The sequence below is a fragment of the Notolabrus celidotus genome, chromosome 14, assembly GCF_009762535.1.
Source record: "Notolabrus celidotus isolate fNotCel1 chromosome 14, fNotCel1.pri, whole genome shotgun sequence".
Classification (NCBI taxonomy): domain Eukaryota; kingdom Metazoa; phylum Chordata; class Actinopteri; order Labriformes; family Labridae; genus Notolabrus; species Notolabrus celidotus.
In genome coordinates this window covers 24316224-24340744 of record NC_048285.1, presented here as the reverse complement: position 1 = coordinate 24340744, position 24521 = coordinate 24316224, and the positions used below count along the sequence as shown (strand labels likewise).

The window sequence follows — 24521 nt, the reverse complement described above, 5'->3', positions numbered from 1 at the left end:
AAACCCAAACACAGAACTGAGACTTACACTTTTTATTGACAGAGAAACAATAAGACACACAGCTGATATAGATGTAAATACATATTCTTTTTGAGATATGATCCGTTTATTTGAAATGTTAAGGGCATTTTCTTCTTGATAGAAATGTGACTGAAATAACAGGCTGAGCAGCACAGTTATACAAGAAATCAACCGAAAACAACCGTGGTTTCAAAAATATCAAAATACTTTGCATAAAAAAGTGCTTTAGTATTAAAATTACAAAACATACACTCTGGGATTAGCTGCATTTTCTGCCACGATAAACATCAAATGAACATGTCTCTGTTGCTCTCTTCTTGATATATTGCACTGGGGTGAGGTTCAGTCACTCAGCGAGCTGAGGAATGCAGACAGGCATTTCCAGGTAAAATATAAAATAGTATCTTGAGTGGGAAAAGGCCTTCCTGTCAGAGAGACAGTCATACAGCCGTATACACTTTACTCAATCAATAAAACATATCTGATCTATCTATCTATCTATGGCCTTTCAAAGCATTGAAGGTGCTTTAATGTAGTCTTATGTGTTGCAGACTTTTACAGGTTAGACGTACAGTGTTCCTGAACCAGCAGGAAAAGGTGCAGTCGGTCTGTTCATGTGGAGAAGCAGAGGAAACAGTGACAGTGAAGTGCTAGCTACGCACTGTTGATCTTCCTCGCTACATTCAATGCAACAGAAGTGGTCGATGTGAAAGTAGCCGTGAGTGAAATTTAAATGGCACACAAATAAACTGTAAATGTATTTATATTTGGTCAGAATGGCACCCTGTGGTAATCCTGGAGCTGTTTAAGGTACAGAAGTCTGAGACACATCAGGAACATTTTTTAAGAACAAACACTCCAGAATATTTCTATAAATTCAGCAGGCTCGTATGATACAGTAAAGTTTGCTCTGAAATGCTCAATCTCCATTTTTCATTGAGATTCACAAAGCAGAATGATATCTCGACTCCTGTCAGGCAGGCTGCTTTTTCCCTGATCAATGCACTGAGGGAGTGTTGCAGCCGCTGGAGCCGATTCAGGCGACTTCTTACAGTGTGAATGTGTTGTTTTTTTACTTGCGTCGGCTAAAGATGCTCTTTTTGCTGGAGCTCTTGTCGACCGAGCTGAGGCCTATGAGGAGCCGTGCCTTCTCATCCTCCTCCTGCTGCTGCAGGCTGTTGTCCGACTTCCCCTCAGACGTCTTCCCCCGCAGGTCTGAGCCTGAGGCCGGCTTCAGACGCAGCTTCTCTTTTATCATCTGAGGAACAAAGAAGAGAGCAAGGTCAGAAATCAGAATGTCTCTAGTTTAGAGAAAAATATGTTTCTTCTACTCTAAGTCATGCTTTTCAAAGGAAACAACATCACAGCAACAGAAGGAGAACTCAAAATCACAAAAGATATCCACCTATAACTGATTCATGTTATAGGTTTTGAGTAGTTAGAAGTATTCCAGTATTTAAGAAAAGAAAGGAGTCAAAGTCATGAATATTGATTACCTGTGCTACAAGTGCTTTCCGGCTATCCCTTTTAACAGCCATGGCAAAGTCCAGCCAGGTCCAGGTGTTGTTGTGGTACTCCAGACAGGGCAGAACCAGGTTCAGGTCCTTCCAGTCCACACTACTCTTCTCTCCCTGTAGAAGGAGGGATTTTATGAAGGGAGACACAAGTTCAACTTAACAGACGGCAGACTAGAGCAGTGAGAAAAAAAAAACCTACACTGACAACTTTTTGTTTACTTCACATCAGAGACAAGCTGCTTAAGTCCTGTTGATGTAATGAACCTATAAGAGAGCCATCTCAACAAAACCTTTTTCATATAAAGATACCAGCTGTACGTGAAGAGAAAAGAAAATACACTTTTAAAAAAGCTTCAGCATTTCATATATTTCACATTTTATGTTTCTATATTTTTGCACACTAGTTAGTAGTTACTAGTTAGCACAGCCTTAATGTTATGCTTCCCTATATTTCACATTCACTTCTGAATTGCTGTGAGCATTCAGTGATTACATTACTTGCCCACAGCCTCCTTTCCTTATTGAAAGTCTGTAATAGTTGTACAACTGATGCTGCAATTATACCTTTAGTAATAAAATATAATATAATATAATGTAATAAATATAACACAACATAACATAACATAACATAACATAACATAATATAATATAATATAATATAATATAATATAATATAATATAATATAATATAATATAATACTAGCATTTACTATTCTCAATCTCTGTATATAGACATATCTATATATAATATACTGTATATTTAACACCATAACACATTGTACTGTACTGCATTATACACCAGTACTCACATAATGTATGTAACTTACCACACTGTACAATTAGTACTACACCATATTTATCTTATGCTCTGTTTCTTAATGAAAAATTCTTGCCCTCCTTATTGACACTTTATATTACACCTTAGCTAACGGTCTCACAGTGCACCTTATACTTCAGTTACTTCATTACTTTATAGCTCTTATCACAGTCTACATCACCCTGGAGTGACCCTGTTTAGTGATCTGTCATTATCACACCATGTCACCTTATCTTATGACTGTCACTTTAATCCTTCACTGGATCACATCCTAACTGCCCTGTAAACTTACAGCCATTTAAACCTTCGTTCAACTTTGTATACACCTCTATTTTTGATTTGGATTTTATTTTATTGAGCTTTTTTTTTTTTCTGTTTTTTCCTTTATCTGTACTCTATTTTATTCTACTCTTATTCTTCTTGTATTACTTCTACCATGTCTGTGTTTCTGCAACAACAAAATTCACCCCCAAGGATCAATAAAGTCTAATCTTAGATGGAAAGTGTCTGTGTCCTGCAGAAGTAGCAGAGCTCCAGCTCACCACAGAGACTGGTGAGATTTAGATTTCAGCTCTCACATGATGACGAGTTTACCCAGAGGCAATGTAATGAGGTGACAAGATGAGGTGAAGTGAGATAATGTGCTCATTATGATCTTTAATGATCAAGATGAAATGATCACACCAGAGACGACATCATGAATGACATCGTCAAATATATTGTCTTGTGAAATGTTTGGTGTAACTTGTGGCACTGGTGCGGTCATCATTTTAAACCCTCAGCATAGCAAACTCAAAACAAAACATTTCTATCTTTATGCCCAACAACAAGAGATTCAACTCTTATACAAACCAGGAGAGACAGTGATTGGACACAGGGGAGATGATTGTTCTCCCTCATTAAAAGATAGTGTTGTATGACAGACGTCTGCTTTTCTGCCTCCTTCAAACAGTCTCATTGTGTTGAAGCCTGATGCTAAACTTAGAGCTCAGTAACCCACCTTATAGCTGACACAGAGGGGCACTTGAGGAATCTTGATGTAGATGAAGGAGTTATTCATAGCAGCTCGCTCCTTCATTTTATCGATGTCATCAACAGGATGCTGGAGGGGAAAAAAACACGTGATCAATTTCCACTTATTTATTTATTCATCAAATCTGAGAATTATGAATCCAAACCAAAATACCTCTGGAGGTTTCCTGAATGACCTCCTGACCCCGGCCGTGCGGTTCAGCCCCTGGGCAACACCTTTGCTGGGGCCCAGAGCGCCAATGGTGTCCTCTGACAGCTGCCGAGGCTTGACAGGGATACCTGTGACACAGAGCACATCAACATCAGCACTGTGGCCTCTGAGTGACTCTGCACCCAACACTTTATACTCCCACTGAGCCCCCCCCCCCACACACTCACACACACACACACCTCAAGGTGACACGCAACGCAACAGAGCCTTATAATAGCTCAGACGGATGACTTCACACAGTAATGGGTTATTGAATATCACACACACACCTGGCAGAGAAAGTTGACACTATCATTGATCGGTTAGTTGGTGTAGATTACAGACTGGAGATTAGAGGCTAAGTGGCACTGTTGTTAAAACACACCTGTGGTGACCAGCCTGAACTTGTCCTCCTCATCAGTCACCTCCTCTTCCTCAACGTTTCTCCCTGGGAAGAAGAAGCCCATCATCCTTTTGAAGAACTGGTACATCAGCTGGATGGTGAGAGGCACGACGTTCACCTGATGAGCAAAGCAGTCTTGAAATCCTCAATCACACACATGACGTGCCGTTAATGCGTTTACTTGTTATGATCTTTTACCTCAAAGTGCTCCTTCACAGAGATTCCTCCCACAGGGGGGCGCACTTTACTGAAGATGCGCAAAGCAAACTGACGTCCTGATTGACACGGGCTCTGAGGACGAATGACAACCTGCAGGAGAAGATTTAGTTACTTTAACCCTTGACACAAGATACAATCTAATCAGACTGTGTGAGAGCGTTCCATCATGATGACATTTTTGATGGTGTGATGGAGGATGGACGACACCAAAACAACCAGTGCGTAGGTTTGTTGGGAATCTAATGAACAAAAACTGGAATCTAAACACTGCTTCTAATGTTGTTAGATCACCTGAATAATGAATCACTGTGTTTTGATATCTTGGATTTAACATTTTATATCTACAAAAAGAAGCTGGCTCTCCTCCATTAGGTTCCTCATGTTTTTTGAGGAAAAGAACTGTCTCTGGACTCTGTCTTGGTTATAATCTGCAACCTAGATAAAACCTACACACTGGTCTTTTAAGTGAACTTGTAACGAGTCCTTGGTCACACATGCACTGGTGAGGGCTTAAATGTGCATGCAACACTGAATATGAAATTCTGTTGGAGCCAATGAGCGATCCCATCAAGACAAATGAGATGGAGACAACACAGACATCAAGTCTCGTTATTGTACCGGTACTGTACATACCCTCACACGCTGCACAGAAGAAAGCAGGCAGATGATTGTTATAGATTAACAACTTCTTTGAAAATATTTAGTATCATAGAGATGGTTGGCATTCCATTATTTGATTTAATAAGAAGTCTAAAATCAAGCTGGTGTCAAATAAAATGTATAAGTCTTTTTATTTTGGAAACTCAAAAAAAAATAAAAAGAGCGATAAACTCAAACATACCTTGTATGCCGCATTGGGCAGCAGATTGTTCATCGTGAACCAGCCCAACTCCAACAGATGCTCTGCTGTGTCGTCAGATTTGTTCAGCTGAGGATGAAAAGTGCAGAATCAATATTTACCACCCAGTAGTGACTGAAGCTAAGAAAGTTCAAGTTCTGTAAAAGTTTGAGTTTTTATTTGTTAAAATTCTCTTTACAACCCAACAGTATGAAATAAAATTCCCCGACTGAACAGGCTTGTTTTTGCTTCCTCATATAATTTATATAGTTTCACTATAATCAAATCCAATGTAAATAAGAGCACTGAAGGGAAAGTTATTTGTATTGCAAAAAGTGAAAGAGGATATTCATTCATTTATTCCATGGGGTGCTATGGGGTCATTCTTCTGGATTTGTCTGTCAGCAGTTTTGACCTCCAGTCTGCTGTCTTCCTCACCTTACTGTACATGAATCTCTGCAGCTCCAGCTCTGCAATCCCGAGCTGTCCGTCCTCTTCAGTCAAACACCAGCGAGCCTGAGCGAAGTAGATCTCCGTTCTCCTCACCACGCTAACATCCTCTGGAGGCTTCCGCAGCTCCAGTTTGTTTGCACGCTGCAGCTGGAAGTCCTTAAAACATCTGAAAGAGAAGGAAACATTATCAATCCACCTGTGTGTCACGTCCTCACAGTGTGAGATGATGAGTGAGACTTGATGTGACACCTGATGAGGATGTTGAGCTCTTCACTCTTCATCTGCATGTCGTTCTTCTCCTGGTTCAGCTGGTTCTGCAGTCTTGTGTTGATCTCCATCAGTTCGTCCCCACTCAGTTCCTCAGGTAGCGCCTGCAAGATGAGCAGGAGAGGAAATAATTGAGGATTCAAAACTGTGCAGATTTGGCTTTGAGCTCCAACCAAAACAAGTCAGACTAGCACTGGGTAGAGAATAAAACTAACTAGCATGAACTGACGTGAATGCAAAAGACTTTCTTATTCAGACTTTGAAATGTAAAGTCTAAATTGAGGCAGAGGAGGGCAGATTTATTGACTTGTCATGACCCATATGGCACCAAATGAGCATAGAGCGGTATGTGACTCACTCTAATGTTGGAGTAAATCTGTTTCTCAAGGCGTCTAATCTGTGCAAGGTGTTGCCGAACTGCCTCCTGGAGGTGCAAGATGCTGCTGCGCTGTTCCTCAGGGTTACTTGATATTTCCAGCTGGAAACGAACACGCTGCTTTTTCTCACTGTGCTCCTGTCGACACAAAGAGTGCAGTGAATAAAAAGAAACACAGAATAAGCTGTGGTCAGGAGATTACTGTGTGAACTTAGAGGAAATGATGCTTCAGCCTACCTTGCGTCTGGGCTCCACGTGTAACAGCAGATTGTTGACGATGTCCAGGATCATAGCGTACTGCACAGGGTTAGTGGAGATCTCAAGGTCATGGTGGATGAGGGTGAAGGTGTCCACAGCCCCTGTTGCATCAACACAGTAAAGAATCTTAAGGTCACATTTGGAGACTGAGGAACTTAGGTAGATTCATCTGTGCACTTTGAGTGGTCGGACATACCGGCCTGTTTTTTCAGCAGGTCCTCTTTCTCGTGGTTGTTCCTCAGCTCTGGTGGTTTGATCTGTGTGGCCACCTCTGGGTTGATGTCATGACTGTAACTGATGTAGTGCATCCGGCAGCTACAACGTGAGATGATACGCTGAACCTGCTGAGCCTCGTTCACCTGGGCCGGCTGATTCCAGTCTACAGACAAAGAAAAGGTTAGTAGTTTGATTTGAAACACTTCAGTACACACCAAGAAACACAGCACCACTCTAGCAACTTTGTTTGTCATCTACAGTACTATGGTTTGGATAAACAACCCTGTAATTGTACAGTAGTTTACCTGTTGTGGTGCTAACCATTCCTCCTACAGCCTGGCCGCTCTCCATCAGCTCCAGCACTGAGTCCAGGTTACGCTGTCTGTGTTCCTCAATGTTTTTCACCTGAACGCAACACAAAGAACGAGTCAAGAGTAAATCTGAAAAGGAACAGCAACACCTTCCCACAATATTTCTCATTCTAAACCAAAGTGTTAAAATACAACAACTTGTCTGATGTGCTTTTCATCCATCTCAAAAATGATGGAATAATACAGACAACACAGCTGGGATGCTCAGATTGCACCACTAAAGAAGAAACAAAGCTCTTTCCTGAACATCACACACTGTAGCTTTAAATGACTTCACTTTTGTCACTCATTTTCCTCCGCACTGTCCGTACCTCCAGCCACAGCTGTCTGTCCTCCTGCTCAGACGGGTTGGGCTCCATGGTGGCAAAGTACTGCATGCCATCCAGCAAACAGGTCCAGGTGGTTTTCTGCTTCAGAGTGTCGTTGTACCAGGACGGGTGGTGCTCACACTGGAGCAGCTGAGCCTTCGCTGCAGACACCAACACGCAGCCTGCTGTCTCCGTGCCACGCAGCATCATCTGTGTGAAGCATAGAAAGAGATTACAACATCTGGCAACCCAAACCATCCATTTGGTTTCACTCAACAAGTCTTAGAGAAGTCCTCACTTCTCCTCCCTTATAGAACTATCCTTGTTTTTCATAGGATTCTCCTGCGACTCACCTTCCTTTTACAGATTTAAAATGAATCTAAACAAACTTAAATGAAACTGTGACAATAAGAAGGACTTAACATCAACTATGCACGACTAAAACAATGGAAAACCAAAGCAAAATGTTAATATCAAGGCACCTGACAGTTGACCAGCTCGATAAACCAGTTGCGGTTGTAGACATCATCAGTCTGACAGGCTGCAATCCCACACAGCTGGTCACTGACTCCAGAATCCTCCTCTGAAAACACCACAAACTTGTCCGTCTCTTCAATCAGTTTCTGGAGCATCGATGTCCCTGCAAAGTGAAGCATAAGGAGGTCAATGGGTTTTCACAGTCTTGGCTGGTTCCTTTTCCCTAACTGAGCTCCTTCTTCACCTTCATGCTGACTCTTTTCTGCTCTACTGATGGTGGGCATGACCGGTGTGGTCGGTGCTGTGGGCGAGTAGTTGGAGGGAGAGCGTTTCAGCTTCTTGGTCTGCAGCTGCGTGTCAATCCTCAGACCTTTTAGCGCCTCAGTGGACAGATTCCTCTTCAGTACAGACGCTTTTTTATAACCGTCATACAGCCCAAAGGCTATGTTCCTGTTGGTGGTGGTCCAAGAGGCACGCAGGTCCACCAGCCGCAGTTTGTGCGTGTAAGAGGCGTTAGTCTCATCCTTCTGGTTCACCTCCTGTCAGAGACATTTAAAAAACAGCTGGAGTATGAACGCAGCAGCAGCAGTGAAAAGTAAGATTAAACTCCAGCCATCTCCAAGGTGCTACCTCTTCCATGCGGTTGCTCTGTCGCTGGTAACTCAGGGAGGACAAGCTGACCAGGTGAGTCTTCTTCACCTGAGCGTTGATCTGGTGGTCGGCCGTCTCGTCCCAGGTGGAGGCCATCAGATGAACGGTCACCTGGGAGAGCTCACTTACCATCTGAGTTACGTTCCATTCAGATATCAGCCTCCTCATCACAGTGCCAGCTGAGAGACGATAAAAACACACAGATGCATTCAGCATAAAAAGCTACAGCTAAACTGTATGAATGATTTGATTTTCTGGTTAACACATGTACCCTGTGGAATCAGTCTCTGTGCTCCCCGAGTAAAGACGTGCCCTTTGCTGCACTCCACCTGGATCCCTCTCTGCTGGGCGAAGGAGGCCCAATAATGCACCTGACATAGAACACAAAATGAGTACATGGTTCATTGGAGTAACTCAGTGAATAAGCTGTAAAAGTCAATGTTTCTCCTGTGCTGTAGACAGAACTCTACATGCCTTACTTATGGTTAAAACATAAGGCAGCTGTTTTGAGTCGACTGTTGCTGGTTAGCAGCCCAGAAAAACTCTTACTTGTAGTTGTGGGAAGTAAGCTGTGTAGGACATCTGTTTGTAGTGCTGACCCAGCTTCTTGCGCACAGGCCTGAGGCTGTGGAACAGCTTGCCTCTGCAGATCGGTCGAGAAACACCCGTCCAGGTGGCCCAGAAGTTCTGCATCCAGCGGAGAGTGCTGCTGTACAGCAGAATCCGAGGCTGGGAGGCTTCTAAAAATGAAAACATAATTAAATCACCTAGGACAAAATTCCAATTTAAGTCTGATTTTTCACTTCAGGATGGATTTATCCGGACTGAATATCTACCAGAGCTGCACATACCTGAGCCAAAGTGCTGGTTAAGGTCCATGGTGATGGAGAGGTTGAGGTTCTCAGAGCGAAAGGCTCTGTAGGAGTCATGGGGTTGTCCTGAGGTCACGTCTGCAACGCTTTCCGCACAGCAGAGCATTACAGCGTGGTGGTCATGGGGGTTGCCATGGCAAAGCCACTGAAGGTCAAGGGTCATACATAGATTGGGCAGGTGTAGAAAACAGATATCATCGTACCTGGAGTGGAAAAAAAGCTCACTTGTGTAACTGAACAGCTTTCTAAAAATAAAGACTGTAGTTGTTTTGGTTCACCTCTCTCGCCTCTGAAGTCACTTACTTTGATGCTGTCCTGACATTAACGTCCAGATCTCCTTTGAAAATAAACTGCCCAGGCTTCCATTCAAAGTTCAGCTTACTCCACTCCCAGTGCATGTTCTCTGTGGTGTTGTAGGGATCCTAAAGAAATGCAGGTTTCAGAGTATTTTAATATAATTCATATTAAGGCAACATTGTTGACCAAGACCTCAAAGCTGAAACATAACACTGAATGAAACCCTCTGATCACTGAACCATAAAGGTCGACCTTACAGCCAAATGAGTGTGCGGATGAACCATAAAACATGTCAATGACAGTAAACAGCCACTGATGTAAAAGGAAAGTCTAAAATGTGTCACTTCTATTATTTTGCTAAACCTCATCCAGATTCAAAATAACATTTTCTTCACCTCTGTAGCCAGCTGATGAAGATTGGCCTGCTCGATGTCCATCATCCAGTGTCCATGAAGAACGAGACGACTTTTGTCCCACCAGGCCAGAGGAGGTGAGGGGTCGGCTGTGGGTTTGGTTAGCAGGTCAACAGACTGGCCAATCAGAGTCCAGGCAGGGTCCCAACATGGCCCCCACACAATAGTGTACAGAGAGATGTTTGCTGCATGGAGGGATTACACAGATTATAAACGTTAACTTTAAGAATTTAGAAAAGGAAACTTGAAAAAACCTAACAGTGAGTCAGCACATCTGGGGCTAAATGATGTTTATAATTATGATATACCGTAATGGGCTTTTGTACTTCAAGGAGGATTTACAACACTCTAGCTAATTTAATCTATGCCTCTCTAGAACTGGGCCAGAGTATTTTCTGCATCATCATTGCACACTATCACAGGGCTTCTCTCTTTCTCTCCCCCTGATGAAGCCAACGTTTGCTTTTTAAGCCGTGACTAGTCAGACCTGAGCGTACCTGTGGGAAATGACTAAAGACTGTGCCCTAAGAATCTCTAGCTGATGACATCCTTCCCACAACTCACATTTAAAATCATAGTAGAACTTGAGTGGCGGCATATTTCTGTGGACTGTCACATCTCCCCATGGTGGACCCAGTGGGACGGTCTCTTTGCGATGAGCCCTGGCCTGTCCATCCTGCTCTGTCCCAATCAGACGCCCTGACAGCTCCCAGTCACGGATCTCAAACAGGTAGCGAGGGTAATCCCGTATTCTCACTAAGACAACAGAAAGAGAGGAGAAAAAAAAAGACATGTGGTCTCAGTTTTATTTGATTTGCAGTTATCTCTATCCCATCTATTTTTTGCAAATAATGTCCACTTTGATCAACTTACCCAAAAAAGCAACCAGTTTAAACTTGACAGCACGGCACCACTGAACCACCAGAGGGAGTCCGTCTCTGGGGAAGGGACTAACTTTGTCAATGTCCCTCAGCTGCTCCCTCACCTTCTCTGGCCCGTGAAGAGAGTGATCAGCCAGGGCCACGAACTCCAGATCAGACACCGTCCAGGTCAGCAGAGACTTCCTCATGGGTGTGTTGGCATAGAGGCGGCGAGAACGCTGGATGTAGATCTCAATGTGCTTCTTCTCCAGTGAACTGTACAGCTCTTCGATCTTTCTAGCAGGGAGAAGCTCTCCATGCTGCTTACGCAAATCTGCCACTTTTTTATCCAGGAGCTGAAGACGCTTTGCACTTTCCTTGTTCTCGTCCTTCATCAGCTCGTAGTTGTCTCTCAGCTTGATTTCGAAGACGTCATCGAGGAAGACGAAAGAGAACTGGCTGATTTTGAACACCAGGTCAGGAGGCAGACATTGGTCTGTCGAATCCGGGCTATCGGAGCGATGCAGAGTCTTCAACCACTTCTGCACACTGATGGCCATATCGAAGGTGTTTGAGAAATCGTACTGGTAGGGGAACTCGACAAACATAGAGGGACACGTGAGGACCCAGACTCTGTTGTGAGGAGTGGTGAGGAAGGGGAAGGTGTCTCTGTGCAGCTGCATCTCGGTCAGCTCTGCGTGCGCTTCGACGTCCAAACCGTTAAAGGAGACAATGTTGTGGCCGTCAAAGTTGAAGTTCACGGAGGGAGAGCGTATGTGCATGGAGGCGGCATGCTTGGAGAGTGAGAGAGCTTCTGTGTGCAGCAGAATGTAGTTCTCCTCACTAACATGGGCTGTCAGATGAGTGCGGCCCAGATCAACCCGCACACACAGACGTCTACCGTGGCCTGGAACGGTCTCTGTCTCTGTAGGCGTGATTGGACTCTCCTTCGCTCTCTCTCCACTGAGGAGTTGCCAACATGCCTGAGCTTCAGTCATGTGCTGATACAACACCATGTGGTCTGGAGGCGTCCATTCAACAATTAGATCCTCTTCACATTGAATCTGATTGAGAAAACAAACATTAATATGGACACATATTGTATTGTAATGTATTGTGCTCAAAGAGATTGGACTGACAGGACTGTACCTGTAAGGTGTGGGTGGTGATGTGGTAACTAAAGGCTATAGTGGTGAGTTTGAGCAGAGGACTTTCACTCTGCGAGGCTGGGCGACATAGTTCCATGCTCTCTGTGACCGTTTTGATCACTGATATGCTGACACCATAAAGAGACACCGTGGAACTCTCTGCAGAGCTGAGGACTCTGACAGAGTCCATCCGTACCGACACAGCTCCTGAAAATACATAAAATACCACAAAAAGTTATCAGATGAAGATGTAATGTATTTTGTAACACTTTAGAGCAGGGGTTCCCAAAGTGTGGGTCGGGACTCCCTGGGGGGTCGCGATACACATATGGGGGAGTCGTGAGATGCCTTCCAGAATGTGTTTTTTTTAATGATCTAGAAATAGTACATTATACCCATTACAGTCAAAAATATCGACAAAAATAGTAGCTCAACATGAAATAAAACCTTGAAAATAGAAAATGTAATGACTTTTTGGCCTTTCTTTTTGCCAGATGAGTCCTAAGTTTAGGGTTAATGAACAGTTAATTATCAAAAGCTACAGTTGCAGTAGGTTAATTCATAAATCATGAAAACATGCAGATGAAGTATTTAGGAAAATGCACTGCAAGTGAACAGGGGTGATGCCATTCATGTCATGCAACTCAGATGGCTAACTGTAAAGGGATGAATTAAAACATCCAAGATCTGCACATCTGTCTGTTCACACTAAGCTTTGATTTAAATGCAAAAACTGCCATCATAGCATAGGATTCTGTTACTGATTCGCTGTCATGATGTCAACATATCATTGTGGCTTTAGCAGCGTTCTTCTAGTGTCATGTCCTGCTTCTCAGGACCCCCTGCCCTTAATGTTGACACATATGAACAGGCTACTTTCTAAGGTTTTTCAGTGCTCCTTAAGATTTCTAGAGAATGTCAGATATGCACAATTTAAAGAGGCTAGTTATAGATTAAGTTAAAGGACCTTTATAAGGGCTACCTTATATGTACACTTAACATTACTGTAAAAAATGAAGGAAAATAAACTCACCTGCTAGATTAGAAAGAGTGAACACATTGACATCCTCCAGACAACAGTCCAGTTTAAACAGCAGTTGTAGCTGTGAGGAGGGGGTGAGTTGTACAGTTTCATCACTAGGTGGCGATACTGCTGCCACATTTGAAAGCTGTGTGTCTCGAGGAACACAGATGAGGGACAGCAGGCGAGACAGACACAGTGCACACGTCTCTGAAAGCTCCACTTGGAGCCCTTTCAGAACCGACTCTATGCTCAGACTTGGAGCCTGGCTGCTGGACTCCAGATGTGGTCTGTTGTAACTCCCCTGAGGGAATGAGAGCGATAAAAGTGCAATAAAGTAAAGTGCAAAAAATGGAAGAAGACTTCAGAAGTTTTCAGGAGAGATGGTTCAGCTATTCTGATGCATGGATTAAAAACAGGACTGTTTAATTAATCTATTTGGAAAATGTCAAAGAAGTCTAGAGCTTCATTCTCCATAAAATGAACTCCATTTAATAATGCTTCCAATTAGTTTGTTGCTCTTACCTGAAGTACAAGTGAGTCTAAAATTAGCGCCTCTCCCCACACATGTTTACCAGGAGGGTGGGGTGCTTGTTGGATATGAGACCCTTGACCCACTCTCCACCAGAAGTTGTCGAGGGTTAGTGCGGCTCGCTGGTGCACATTCTGGGACTCTGCGCTCTCTGGGTCAACTTTAATGTCGAGGAGATGCTGCAATTCTACAGATGCAAGCAGGGAAAATCATCATGAAACATTTGAAGTAAAAACATTTAGTGTGCTGTCTTAAACGGTTTAAAAGAAAAGCTTTGAAAAGCCAATATAAGGTAATGTTTAACATTGAAAGAGCCCTCTAACAAAAGACCTTTACAAACCTAGTTTGACATACAAAGATGTCAAACCAGAACTGAAGGAAATGTGTTTAAGCAAGACATGCACATAATGTTTATGTAATATTAGGGGTCATAGCTTAGCACAGGATGTTCAGGTTAAACTTTAAGCCCAACAATGTCCTCAGTTTTGAAGCAACAGAAACATCATATGACATTCACCTGCCTGTCTCTCCATGTGTGTGTTTGCACGTGACAAACTGAGTGCAGTACCTGTGTTGGCAGAGAGGAAGCCCAGAGCGAAAGGTGTTGTGTCACCCAGCTGAACGGACACGTTAACATTTGACACAGTGGAGGTGATCATCACAGGGGCGTCCAGGTGAGGGAGGCGCCTGAGGGGAAGGAGGGTGGGCAAATAATCTAATGGACTACAACATGATAAAGCAATGGAACAACGTGGAATGAGTGATGAGCAAACACAGACATGGGTAAGAAAGAGAAGATAGTGAGAGATGTCAGGTTATTAGAAAAGAGGTGACTTATCAAAGGAAGGTATGAGGTTAATCCCCCAGACGTGTGTGTTAATAAAAATACAGCATTAACGTTTCCCTCAGGCAACTTGCCTTTTTCGATGTGCTGCTTTTCTGTGGATGAGCTGTTCCCATGGAAATAGATTCAGCCAATGGGAGAACTCCTGGTGACGGTAGTGGATGATGCAAGTGTTGATTGTGAGCGATCCTGAGATGTCAATTGATGTCACCTAAATGTAGAAGAAGAAGAGTCAAAATGTTAAAAATGAGTCACTTCCTTATGTCGTGATCATGAGGAGTCTTCCTCACCTGCAGAGTCGTCTTCAGCGAGTTCACACAAAGGATTCTTTGTCTACTTTGCGAGAGGAGAAGTCCATCTGCCCATTAAATATATTAAAAAAAGACAGTGTTATTCATGTTTTATTTCCTTCTTCTATCACTCTCAGCAGTGCGTCTGGCACCCAGCTGTCCACTCACCCTCCAGTTGGAGCTCCAGGCTGCTCTGGGGAAAGCTCAGCTCAGGAGTGAAGCTTCTGAGAGGGAGCTGCTCATCGTCACGTCCGTAGCAGACTTTTAACGACTTTAGGGTCCAGTTTAGGTGTCTGCACGGAGTCACACAATGTTTAAATTAATAAGTCGGGGATCTGATTGTGCACACCAAAAACACTAAAGACAGGTGGTAAAATGCTGACTCACCTTTTCTGGCTGTGCATGGACAGGGTTACATTTGTGTTATCAAATTCCACGTCGACCTTCTGGGGGATCAGCCGATGAAACCGCTCAACAGTCTCAGTCTGGATGAAATCGATGTTTTTACATTCTGGAAAGAATAAAGTATTATTTTACATTTCATTTATTTATGAAGGAAAAAACATATTAATCAATACTGATTAACATAGATGAAAATGTGTTGCCAGCTGCATAATTCTTTAACTTTAGATCTTGGGCCAGATGTTTTTGAAAACAATAAGATGATGCAAATATATAGAAGACTTTGTAATCCATGAAGGGCAACAGGAAGCATTATGTATAATTATTGTCGAGCAGAAACCTTGTATCTCCAAAACCACTACTTTCCAGGAAGTCAAACAAATTTTAATGTTTTTTTCATGTAACTAAACACTGCAAGAGATTCATCAACAAGCTCTTCATACTTTTAATCTGTTAAATTTTAGAAAGCCTACTGAGATGCATTAAAGGAGATTCAAAGCATTGATTAACGCAAAAAAATCAAAATGATAAAATACAGAGATACGAGGCTTCTGCCTGATTACGAGGATATGTAATATATAATAAAGTATAAAAAAAATCCAGAATTTTTATGGAGAAATATGAAGCCTGTATCATGTCTTAACATTTTGATTTTAGAACATTTTGCACAGCTCATACAAGCTAACAGCAATTTGCATCATTTAAGAATGCACATATGGTGGAGATTTAATCTCAAGCTAATTTCAATATTTCACTTGTTGTAAATGTTGCAATGAATCTACAGAGTTTAATTACAATGTTAAATCACCAACAGCACCACCTTAATGCTTTGTTTCCAGAATATTTCATAAAGCGGAATACTTTTTTATTTGTCGTCATCCTGTCGTCTTTTGCAGTTTTTAGCAAGTGTTTTAGAACAGTGTGAACCATAGATTTCATTACTGCAAATATAGAAAGAAATAATGAGAATAAATCTGCAAAAAAATAGCATTTTGTATGATTTTATAACAGATTTCACAGAACTCTTGTTTATTTTTTAAATAACTGTATCTATTTATCTGTTTATGCACTAACTGAGGTGAAAGCTCTGTGATCTGACCTTGTCCTGTTTCTGTGGCTGGATAGAAGAGCGGCTAAAAATATCACAGACTATCCCTGATACTAGGTTTTTGGGAGGCCAGGAGAATATAGGAATGCACTTACAAAACAAACAGGCAAACTTTTGAGTAGGTTTGATGTTATCGTGTTGCTTTAAGTCTCTGATATACTCTATTCGTCTAAAATCCCAAAAGGTGCACACTCTACTGCATGACATTTGCCCCAGATTATCATGATGGATGACTGTCACATCATATCCTGTGAGAAACTTTGACACACACTGGAAAAAAAAGGGGAACAGATATGAAAATAATCATTTTGACATTTTGCTCACCAGATGAATCTTGGCTACTCTTTTGAGGAGATGGTGGCAGCAGGAGTTGGCTGAGAAATAGTCCCTCATGCAGCTCTGCGATGAGTGTCCTCACATTCAGGGACAAACAACCTGGCTTCATGTCTGGTAAGCTCACATCTCCAGACAGCAGCAGGCTCAAGGCCACTTCAGCCAAACAGATATCCTACAATAGAGAGCGTGTTAGTCACACATTTAAACACAAGTTTCTTTCTCAGTGAAGAAAACTCACCAGTTGACTGCTTTTCAGCACTTTGCTGCTCAGCTGCCCGACTGAGAAGTCCCATGCCAGCCTGTGATTAAAGTTAGAAAATGATGAAGTGGTTCTTTATCTGATCTTTATCTCTTCTTATTTGAAATCAGAGCATGTTAGTTATAAATGTTATTTACCTTTTACTCTGGTGGTCGAGTAACAAGGTGATGCCGGAAATGGTCATGTGCCACAGAGACTCTGACAGTGCGATGTTCAGTACCATCACATTAATGGAGCTGATGTGGAATGACAGCAGCTAAAGAAAACAAAAGACAGGACGTGAGATATTGCTGGCCTATCTAGTTTAGATGACAAAGGTTGGACGTACAGTGAGGCTGCATACTTGTGACAGAAAGCGCAGCGTTGTGGGGCTGACTGAAATCTTCCCAGATTGTTTCCCATGGCTCTTCTTCACCAAAGGTTTGAGTGGTGCTTGCAAGTCAAACCTCACTCTAGTTTCACCAACACACAACGCCAAATATCTCCTGAAACACAACAGAGTGTCTGTTTCAAATGACTGAACCATGTATGTACACTTATATAAAGCTTTGCATCCATCATTTGCTGAAGGATTTTATCTCATACTGAAAATCTGTGACAACTTACGGCAAATCCTGGTTGAGAAGTTTACTTGAAATCCATATCCTGTCAATTTCCTGTTAAATGGAGTCAGTTATTGCGTCACTCTTACAACATAGTATGCTCAAAGTATTTTCAAAATGTGGAAAAGCAACATGGAAGCAGCTGCCCTGGATAAGCTCATAACATGAATGTCATGTAAACACAGTGTGCCTTACCAGCATATGCTGGGGGTGAAACTGGATACTGACTCCTTGGACAGAAAACAGCCCGACTGATTTGATCTTCAGATCAGCGTTCAGAGCTGTCTGGAAGAAGCGCACAGCTAGGGTGCAAATGAGCCACCTGAGAAGGAAAGACAAGTGCAGAAATCAAGACTGAATGGAACTGTTCTTCAAATAAACAGTGGTGGACAGTAACAAAGTACATTTACTTGAGTACAGTACTTTAGTACATTTTTTGAGTATCTGTACTTTACTCAAGTATTATTTTTTGGGGGGAACTTATTACTTTTACTCCACTACATTTAGAAGACAATTATTGTACTTTTGACTCCACTACATTTCTATCAATGCTCTAGTTACTCTCTGCTTTAGCTTTGAAGTCAGCTCATGAATTTGTGGCGCAAACACAGAGCAAATTTCACTCTGACCAGGCAGTTCATTTAGAGGTGGTAATGATGGCTATAATTCTCCACCTGAGCACCCACGGCCATACAGTTGTGCTCAAAAGTTTACACACCCTGGCAGAATTTGTGTTTTTTTTGGCCAATTTTCAGAGAATATGAATGATAAGAGAAAACTTTTTTTTCCCTCATGGTTAGTGGTTGGGTGAAGCAAATTATTATCAAACAACTGTGTTTACTCTTTTTATATCATAATGACAACAGAAACTACCCAAGAAATCTTAAATTCAGCCAGGGTATGTAAACTTTTCAGCACAACTGTATCTTCAGCCCGTGTTAGAGGTTTTTAAAATGAAGAATGATATGTATCGTTTGAAATCTTCTCCCTGTTTCCCACTCTGCCCAAACACACAAAAAGTCACAGTCCAACCTGAGAAAGTGTGTCGAGCTATAACATTTGTTTAATTCCAGATGAACATTTCAAACTAAGGTGTCTGTGCTTGGAGTAACTTAGTTGTTATTTTTATTCCATGGTATAGTTTTAGAGATTTCAAGTAATGGTTTCTAGATAAACATAATGTAACAGAATGTACTCTTATGTATTCTTGACTGCATATATGTATTGTGAAAATATAATGTTTTAAGATTTTTTAAGAAGCACTTTCAATACTTAAGTATTTTTACAAGCAAGTACTTCAGGACTTACACTCAAGTAACAATCTGACAGAGCAACTTTCACTTGTATTGGAGTAATATTTGACCTGAAGTATCTATACTTTGAAGCTGTGTAATTTGTCCACCACTGCAAATAAATAACACTTTCCTGCAGTGTAGCATTTGCATTCATATTTCTTACCTGAAAATGGCACATAGCAAAACAATGCCGATCAGAAGAATTGAAAGGCAGGAAATTAAAAGGAGAGACATTCTGTCCCAAAGTTGTTCACACCCAAGTCGTGTTCATGAGTCTGTCTGCTCCTCTGTCTGTTCTCCTCTGGCTGCTGTCAATGAGGAAGAAGAGGTGCACTTTAATACACCTTCAAAGTCAGGTGCTTATGGCTAGTGTTGACGGGAAGAACTTATCTATCACTGTAAATGACAGTAACAGCAAATAATCACATGTAATGTGTCTGTATTCTCCATACAGGATGACAGCTGGCTTTGTATTTACCTTCAGTTTAGTCAACGTTACAAACTGAACAAGAAATAGCATCTAGCTAAACGTTGTAACTCAAAAGTATGTGAAACCTTTACCTGAACTCCTTCCTCATTCCTCTCTGAATAAAACCTGGGTGCTATCTGGTGGCAGATTTAACCCAAACGTCAAATAGTTAAGGTATGCCACCGCGTCTTCCAAAAATCCGGAGCAAATCTGTGCTAGCATTTCAGTATGCTAACGCTACAGCTAACTTAGCATAGCTGCAACACTTCTAAGCATTCATAGTTTAACTACAGCAAATGTCTTTAGTTCCCGTCAACACTACATAATAATCAAGCTTACTTACCATGACATATTCACAGAGTTGGTTTTTCGTTGCACAGCATTAACACTTTGATCTGAAAGTTAACTGTGCCCTGACAAGAAGGAAACACTCCCCTTTGCTCTGCTGGCAGATAAACAGCTCTCTACAGCCGAGGAGGAGGACACAGGAGGGGTATGGCAAGCCGTTCAAGCATCCAATAGTTAGACTAGACATGGATTAGACCTGTGGGTATCTGTTGTTTAATTCTTCCTAGCCCAAATATACATTTCAGATATTAACAAGGACTTTCTTACTACTCTGAACTGTCATTTCAGCTTTCCACGTCACTCTGACAAGCACTGATGATGTCACTTTGGTCCAAACGTCAGTCTGATGTGCACAATGAACGTGTATCTGCAGAATCCTCCTTTATCAGATATCTAATATCAGATCATTACTCTTAAATGTGAAAAAAATATACACACAAACAAAAAACTCTATAAATCCATAATATGATACACTTAAAGTAATGAAGTGCTCAAGGGTTATTGCAGGGGCAGAGCCAGAATTTTGTAAATGGGGTGGCCAAACTGGGGACACCCCTGTGGTTTTGAAAATCTCAGGCTGCGGAAGAGGTTTAAGCAGAGATGGCTGCAGATTAAATCTGTCAATTTAAACACTGATTTCTCCAGGCACGCCCATTCTAGTTTTAGACATGCATTCAAACCAGGGGTGCATCTCACTCGGCTGGAAGTGAAGCTTTCAGCAGAGCATAGGTAAAAAAATCTGTCTTTAAAAAATAAATACACGTCGTACGAATGTTTCTCATATCGTACAAATGTTTCTCATATCGTATGCTGTGGTGATATGTAGTTAGTATTTGACTGTTTTGTGTCCAAGGCCTCTTTTTCCTGAAAAGTTTCTTTTTCGTTAGTTATTAGAGTTTAAAAAACGGGGTTTTACTTCCGGGTTTCCTTTGATTCACAGCCGCCGTAGAGGGAAACTTCAAAGGACACACAGCGTCTTGTGACGCTACGCTGTAGGGCGGAGCTCATTACAGTGGCTTCACAGGCTCTGGCTGCACAATGGCTGCGCCCAGGAACGGGATTTTTTGGCTTCAGAACCGTACAACGGGAAGAGGTGGAGAAACGCTGTCCATTTTTATTTACAGTCTATGTGGCTGCCGCTTAAATCTGTCAGCTTATGCACTGTGATTTCTCCAGGTACGCCCATTCTAGTTTTAAACATGCATTCAAACAAATATGTAAACCAAGCGGCAACCTCCGGTCTAAAAATATGAGTCCAATGCAGAAGTGCTAAAAACTGCAGTTCATTGAGGAGCCGCTTGAGGCTGGCTCTGGAAGTACCGGAAACCACATACACACCAATTTAAAAAAGACGATCTTTACAGCAGAAATAAACATGTTTACAACCTGGTACAAAAGACGAGTGAAGTCTGGATAGCTCATTTCTCGATGTGCACACACTGTATGGGGGTTGAATTTTTTTCTAATGTGGCAATTTCAAAGATATTGAGAGATTACGAGTCTTCCAATGAGAGGCACAGCTGATTTGATTGACAGGCGGGAACACTGTAGCTGTTGGTTAGGAGTCTCAAAGCCCGCCTCTTTACATCACAATCGCTCGACAGCAGCAATGTGGCTGCCGCCGCCGACTGGCCTCAAAACAGCGCTTTAGAAACAGATGGGTGACATCACGGATACTACGTCCATATTTTATACAGTCTATGGCCTACACACTGATTTCTCCAGGTACGCCCATTCTAGTTTTAAGCATGCATTCAAACAAAATGTGTAAACAATTCACTTCATAAACACTCTCCAAAATCAATCAATACACAGTCAAAAACTACTTTACAAAGTTGAAAAGTAAAATACTATTTTATTTTGACAAAATAAGAACATGTAATTTTACAAATGATAGGATTCAGTGCAACTCGATCACATGACTAGAATATTTCTAATGCATGCTTTTTCAGTTGCATACTTTTACAGTCCAAACTCAAGCAACTGCCCCAGAGTCACCAACCACTTACATCTCCATGTAATCTAAATGCAACTGGATTGTGGTCATTTGATTGACTGCAATTGTGAAATTTGCACCACTAACGCAAACAATCATCAATTCTGAGTTCTGTTTTAGTTATTGTTCTGCATCCAACTGAAAAGAATTACAAACTAATTAATGCACATAAATGATCTTGCCCCCATAGCACTACTGCAGTAAGTAAGAGCACTAAAGGGCCTTTCCCAAAGCACAAAGACAGTTAGTGGTGAGCCAACAGCAGAATATTGGGCTCAGTATTAGTAAGGTTGTGTTAGACTGTTGTCCTCATCTCTTTGTCTTATAGGATTTATTGGGAAAAAAGATTCATCAGGTTAAAAAAAAGTGACTTTTAAGTGCTTCATTGCAAGCTTCCAGGGATTAACAAATCTCATACTGCAAGCCCCAGGAATGTTGATAGTCATTATAAGAAGGTTTCCTGTACAAGAACTAATCATCAAATCAAGGGATGAGAAAACTGATGGTGAACACTTTTTCTTATACCCCCATCTCATGCAGCAGCCTTCTGTTTGTTGTGTTTGGCAAACCACTCGTTACTTTTATCTTCATCCATGGCCTGGAAGCATAAAAGCATAAAGAGCACAGTGAATATATGCTGCACCATTTTATGTGCATACGGAGGAAAATATAGGACCCACACCGACCTTGTCAAGCAATTCATTTCCTTTGGGGTCCACCATGGACAGCTGCCTGAAAGCCTCATCTCCCACGAAGCAAATTTCATGAGCATCCTTTAAGAGAAATTATCCAGTTAATGTTTTTTTTAAAGAACAGTGGATGATTTCATTTGATTTCATAATTGTACACTTTTAATGCACTCACTGGGTCAGCCAAAATAACCACTTCTACTGTGGCTTTTCCAGGAGTGTCCAGGCTGACTAATGGAGTGAGAATTTTCTGATTTTCCTTTTTCATCAAGGCTTCAAGGTCAGGCAGCTGTGGGATATAATTAAGTGTCAACGATGGTCATTATATATTTCTATTATTAAACATGAGCATGTAACGAAGAAATCATGTTACCTGCTCTCGTGGGCATGAGAATGCTATTCTTCCAAATGCTGATCCGTGATCTACAGTCCCAGAGGTATCTTTCAGCTCTAGTTTACACTGCATGAAGAGACAAAGTCAAACAAAAACATAGCTGGTTTATCATCTATAAGGAAAAAAAAAGCAAAATACATTGGTATTAATTATGTGGATACTTGACTCACTTGAGTGTCTGCAAATCCCATAAGCACTGTTTTCTTTTCCTCGTTCTTTTCGATCATCTTCATTCCCAAGAGATTGGTCCAGTAGTGTGTTGATCTCTGGAGGTCTGATACTCCGAGACAAACCGTCTGCACAGGGTCTGGGAACAAATGCTACAAGGTTACTTACAGGTGATCAATAACATGTTTTAACAGCAGGGTATGCATTAAAACCAGGGGTTAGCAAAGACGGATCTTCTCCCTCTCCTGCTGTAGTTTGTATTTCTGATTAACAAATGTGATACAAGTATTTCTACATTAAAAAAAAAAAAACTCCCTGAGCTGGAATGTACTACAAAGAGATCTATTTTCCAGGCATTCAGTGACACCCACCACTGGCCGGCTGATCTTTGTCCACAATGTAGAAAGGATATCCTCCTGGAGCCTGGGTCAGATACAGAGCCTCCCCTACCTCAGTGAGGGGCCACCCCAGACGTTTAGCATTGCTGACAGCTTTGCTGGACTGCAGAGTGAGCCCCTAAAATACAAACACACATGACAATATCCATTTACAAGGCTGTTGCATCCAACACAACATGTACAGTTTACAGATGAACTCTGACCCACCAAGAAGTCATTGCCAAGGTGATACTCTCCCACCCCATAATTGTATGTCAGTTCAGCAACAAAATGGTCATCCTCTGGACCGAATCCAACCATTGTTTTGCTCCATTTCCCATCGTAGGGGCTGCATGGACACAGGATGAATGCAAAGGTTATTTTAGTCATACTAACAATTATGTGCATTTGTGTAACACAGCACTGTTATGAAGGAGTTCATTAAGGGTGTATCAGAAATACCCATTACACGTCGCTTTGCAACCTTCCTCAAATTCCTCATGGCGTAAAATCTACAGATAAAGAAGAATAAAAAACAAAGAATGCACAATGAAAACACATTAATTCAAACACTAGACAAAAGAGCAGCGTAACAGTTGTGCAACAATGCATGTGATCAGCCGATTATCAGTCAAAGTTTCACAACAGCCTCGGACATATCTGACACTCATAGCTGGAGAAGAAGTACCTTCATGCCCAGAACATCTCGGTAAAATGTCGCAGTTTTAGTTCTGTCACCAACTTTGAAAACAAAGTGAAGAGCTCGTCTTGAAGCCATATTACTGGAAAGATATTGATGTATGTCGAGAGGATTGGTGTGTGCAGGGAACGATTGAGAGTCCTAGACAATCGATTTCTCTGTAGTCGATTGGTGGAAGGAAGTGCAATGGAATTTACCATTCACTGACAACAAAAATACAATAAATAGACTTTAGGTATGTACAATTTAAAACAAATCACATATATTATGTCATCTTTTACAAGTATTGATACACTGGTGTGGGTAGACTCAACTATGATTTATGATTACAAGTGATACAATTACGATCACCACCCCTGGTAATTCAGGTAAATGGTATCACCCAGTGTCGCTCATGCTCTCTAAGTTACAGCGTTGCAGCAACTTTCATTTAAAAAAGCAAGGAATAATACAAGGAGTGTGAAAATGTTGTATTTTATTTATTTATTTATTTATTTATTTATTTATTAGTTTATTTGACAGGGGCCATGCAAATCAAAAACTGTAGTATTTTTCATCTGTGGTCCCTGTGCAGGAAGATGTAAAAGAATGTACAATACAAATTATAAAAACATACTAGCATTTAAAACAATACATACTCAACAACAGTCCATCACTAATAACACATTTAAAATTACATTTCATTAG

General features: G+C 41.5%; 2 protein-coding genes across 2 annotated transcripts; both read right to left on the bottom strand.

Moving 5' to 3' along the window:
- Positions 1-17: 17 nt before the first annotated feature.
- LOC117825209 (protein KIAA0100-like) lies at positions 18-19812 on the bottom strand. Its single transcript, XM_034700917.1, has 40 exons — positions 19506-19812; positions 18857-19001; positions 17594-17720; positions 17403-17452; positions 17140-17281; positions 16934-17052; positions 16776-16836; positions 16526-16709; positions 15079-15202; positions 14860-14984; positions 14692-14759; positions 14476-14612; positions 14126-14244; positions 13551-13744; positions 13038-13329; positions 12006-12211; positions 10870-11920; positions 10561-10752; positions 9979-10181; positions 9590-9708; positions 9266-9489; positions 8964-9154; positions 8686-8785; positions 8394-8593; positions 8008-8302; positions 7769-7926; positions 7290-7496; positions 6913-7012; positions 6588-6770; positions 6371-6492; positions 6116-6271; positions 5740-5861; positions 5476-5656; positions 5041-5127; positions 4179-4289; positions 3963-4098; positions 3542-3666; positions 3356-3457; positions 1518-1652; positions 18-1279 (listed from the first exon to the last, which is right to left on the bottom strand). The coding sequence occupies exons 2-40, from the start codon at positions 18925-18927 to the stop codon at positions 1094-1096; spliced, it is 6705 nt and encodes a 2234-aa protein (XP_034556808.1). The 5' UTR covers positions 18928-19001; positions 19506-19812; the 3' UTR covers positions 18-1093.
- Positions 19813-21820: 2008 nt separating this feature from the next.
- On the bottom strand, positions 21821-23996 carry glod4 (glyoxalase domain containing 4). Its single transcript, XM_034701712.1, has 9 exons — positions 23823-23996; positions 23597-23646; positions 23363-23483; positions 23129-23273; positions 22760-22896; positions 22569-22655; positions 22371-22484; positions 22193-22279; positions 21821-22104 (listed from the first exon to the last, which is right to left on the bottom strand). The coding sequence occupies exons 1-9, from the start codon at positions 23910-23912 to the stop codon at positions 22039-22041; spliced, it is 897 nt and encodes a 298-aa protein (XP_034557603.1). The 5' UTR covers positions 23913-23996; the 3' UTR covers positions 21821-22038.
- Between the last annotated feature and the right edge of the window lie 525 nt (positions 23997-24521).

Coding starts and splice junctions, on each gene's coding strand:
- glod4 (XM_034701712.1), bottom strand. CDS start 23,912: ATGGCTTCAAGACGAGCTCTTCACTTTGTTTTCAAAGTTGGTGACAGA. Junction 22,280..22,370: donor TGGTTATTTTGGCTGACCCA/GTGAGTGCATTA, acceptor TTTCTCTTAAAG/GATGCTCATGAAATTTGCTT. Junction 22,105..22,192: donor GAAATGAATTGCTTGACAAG/GTCGGTGTGGGT, acceptor TTATGCTTCCAG/GCCATGGATGAAGATAAAAG.
- LOC117825209 (XM_034700917.1), bottom strand. CDS start 18,927: ATGTCTCTCCTTTTAATTTCCTGCCTTTCAATTCTTCTGATCGGCATT. Junction 10,182..10,560: donor GTTCTACTATGATTTTAAAT/GTGAGTTGTGGG, acceptor CCCTCCATGCAG/CAAACATCTCTCTGTACACT. Junction 7,927..8,007: donor AGAAAAGAGTCAGCATGAAG/GTGAAGAAGGAG, acceptor TTCACTTTGCAG/GGACATCGATGCTCCAGAAA.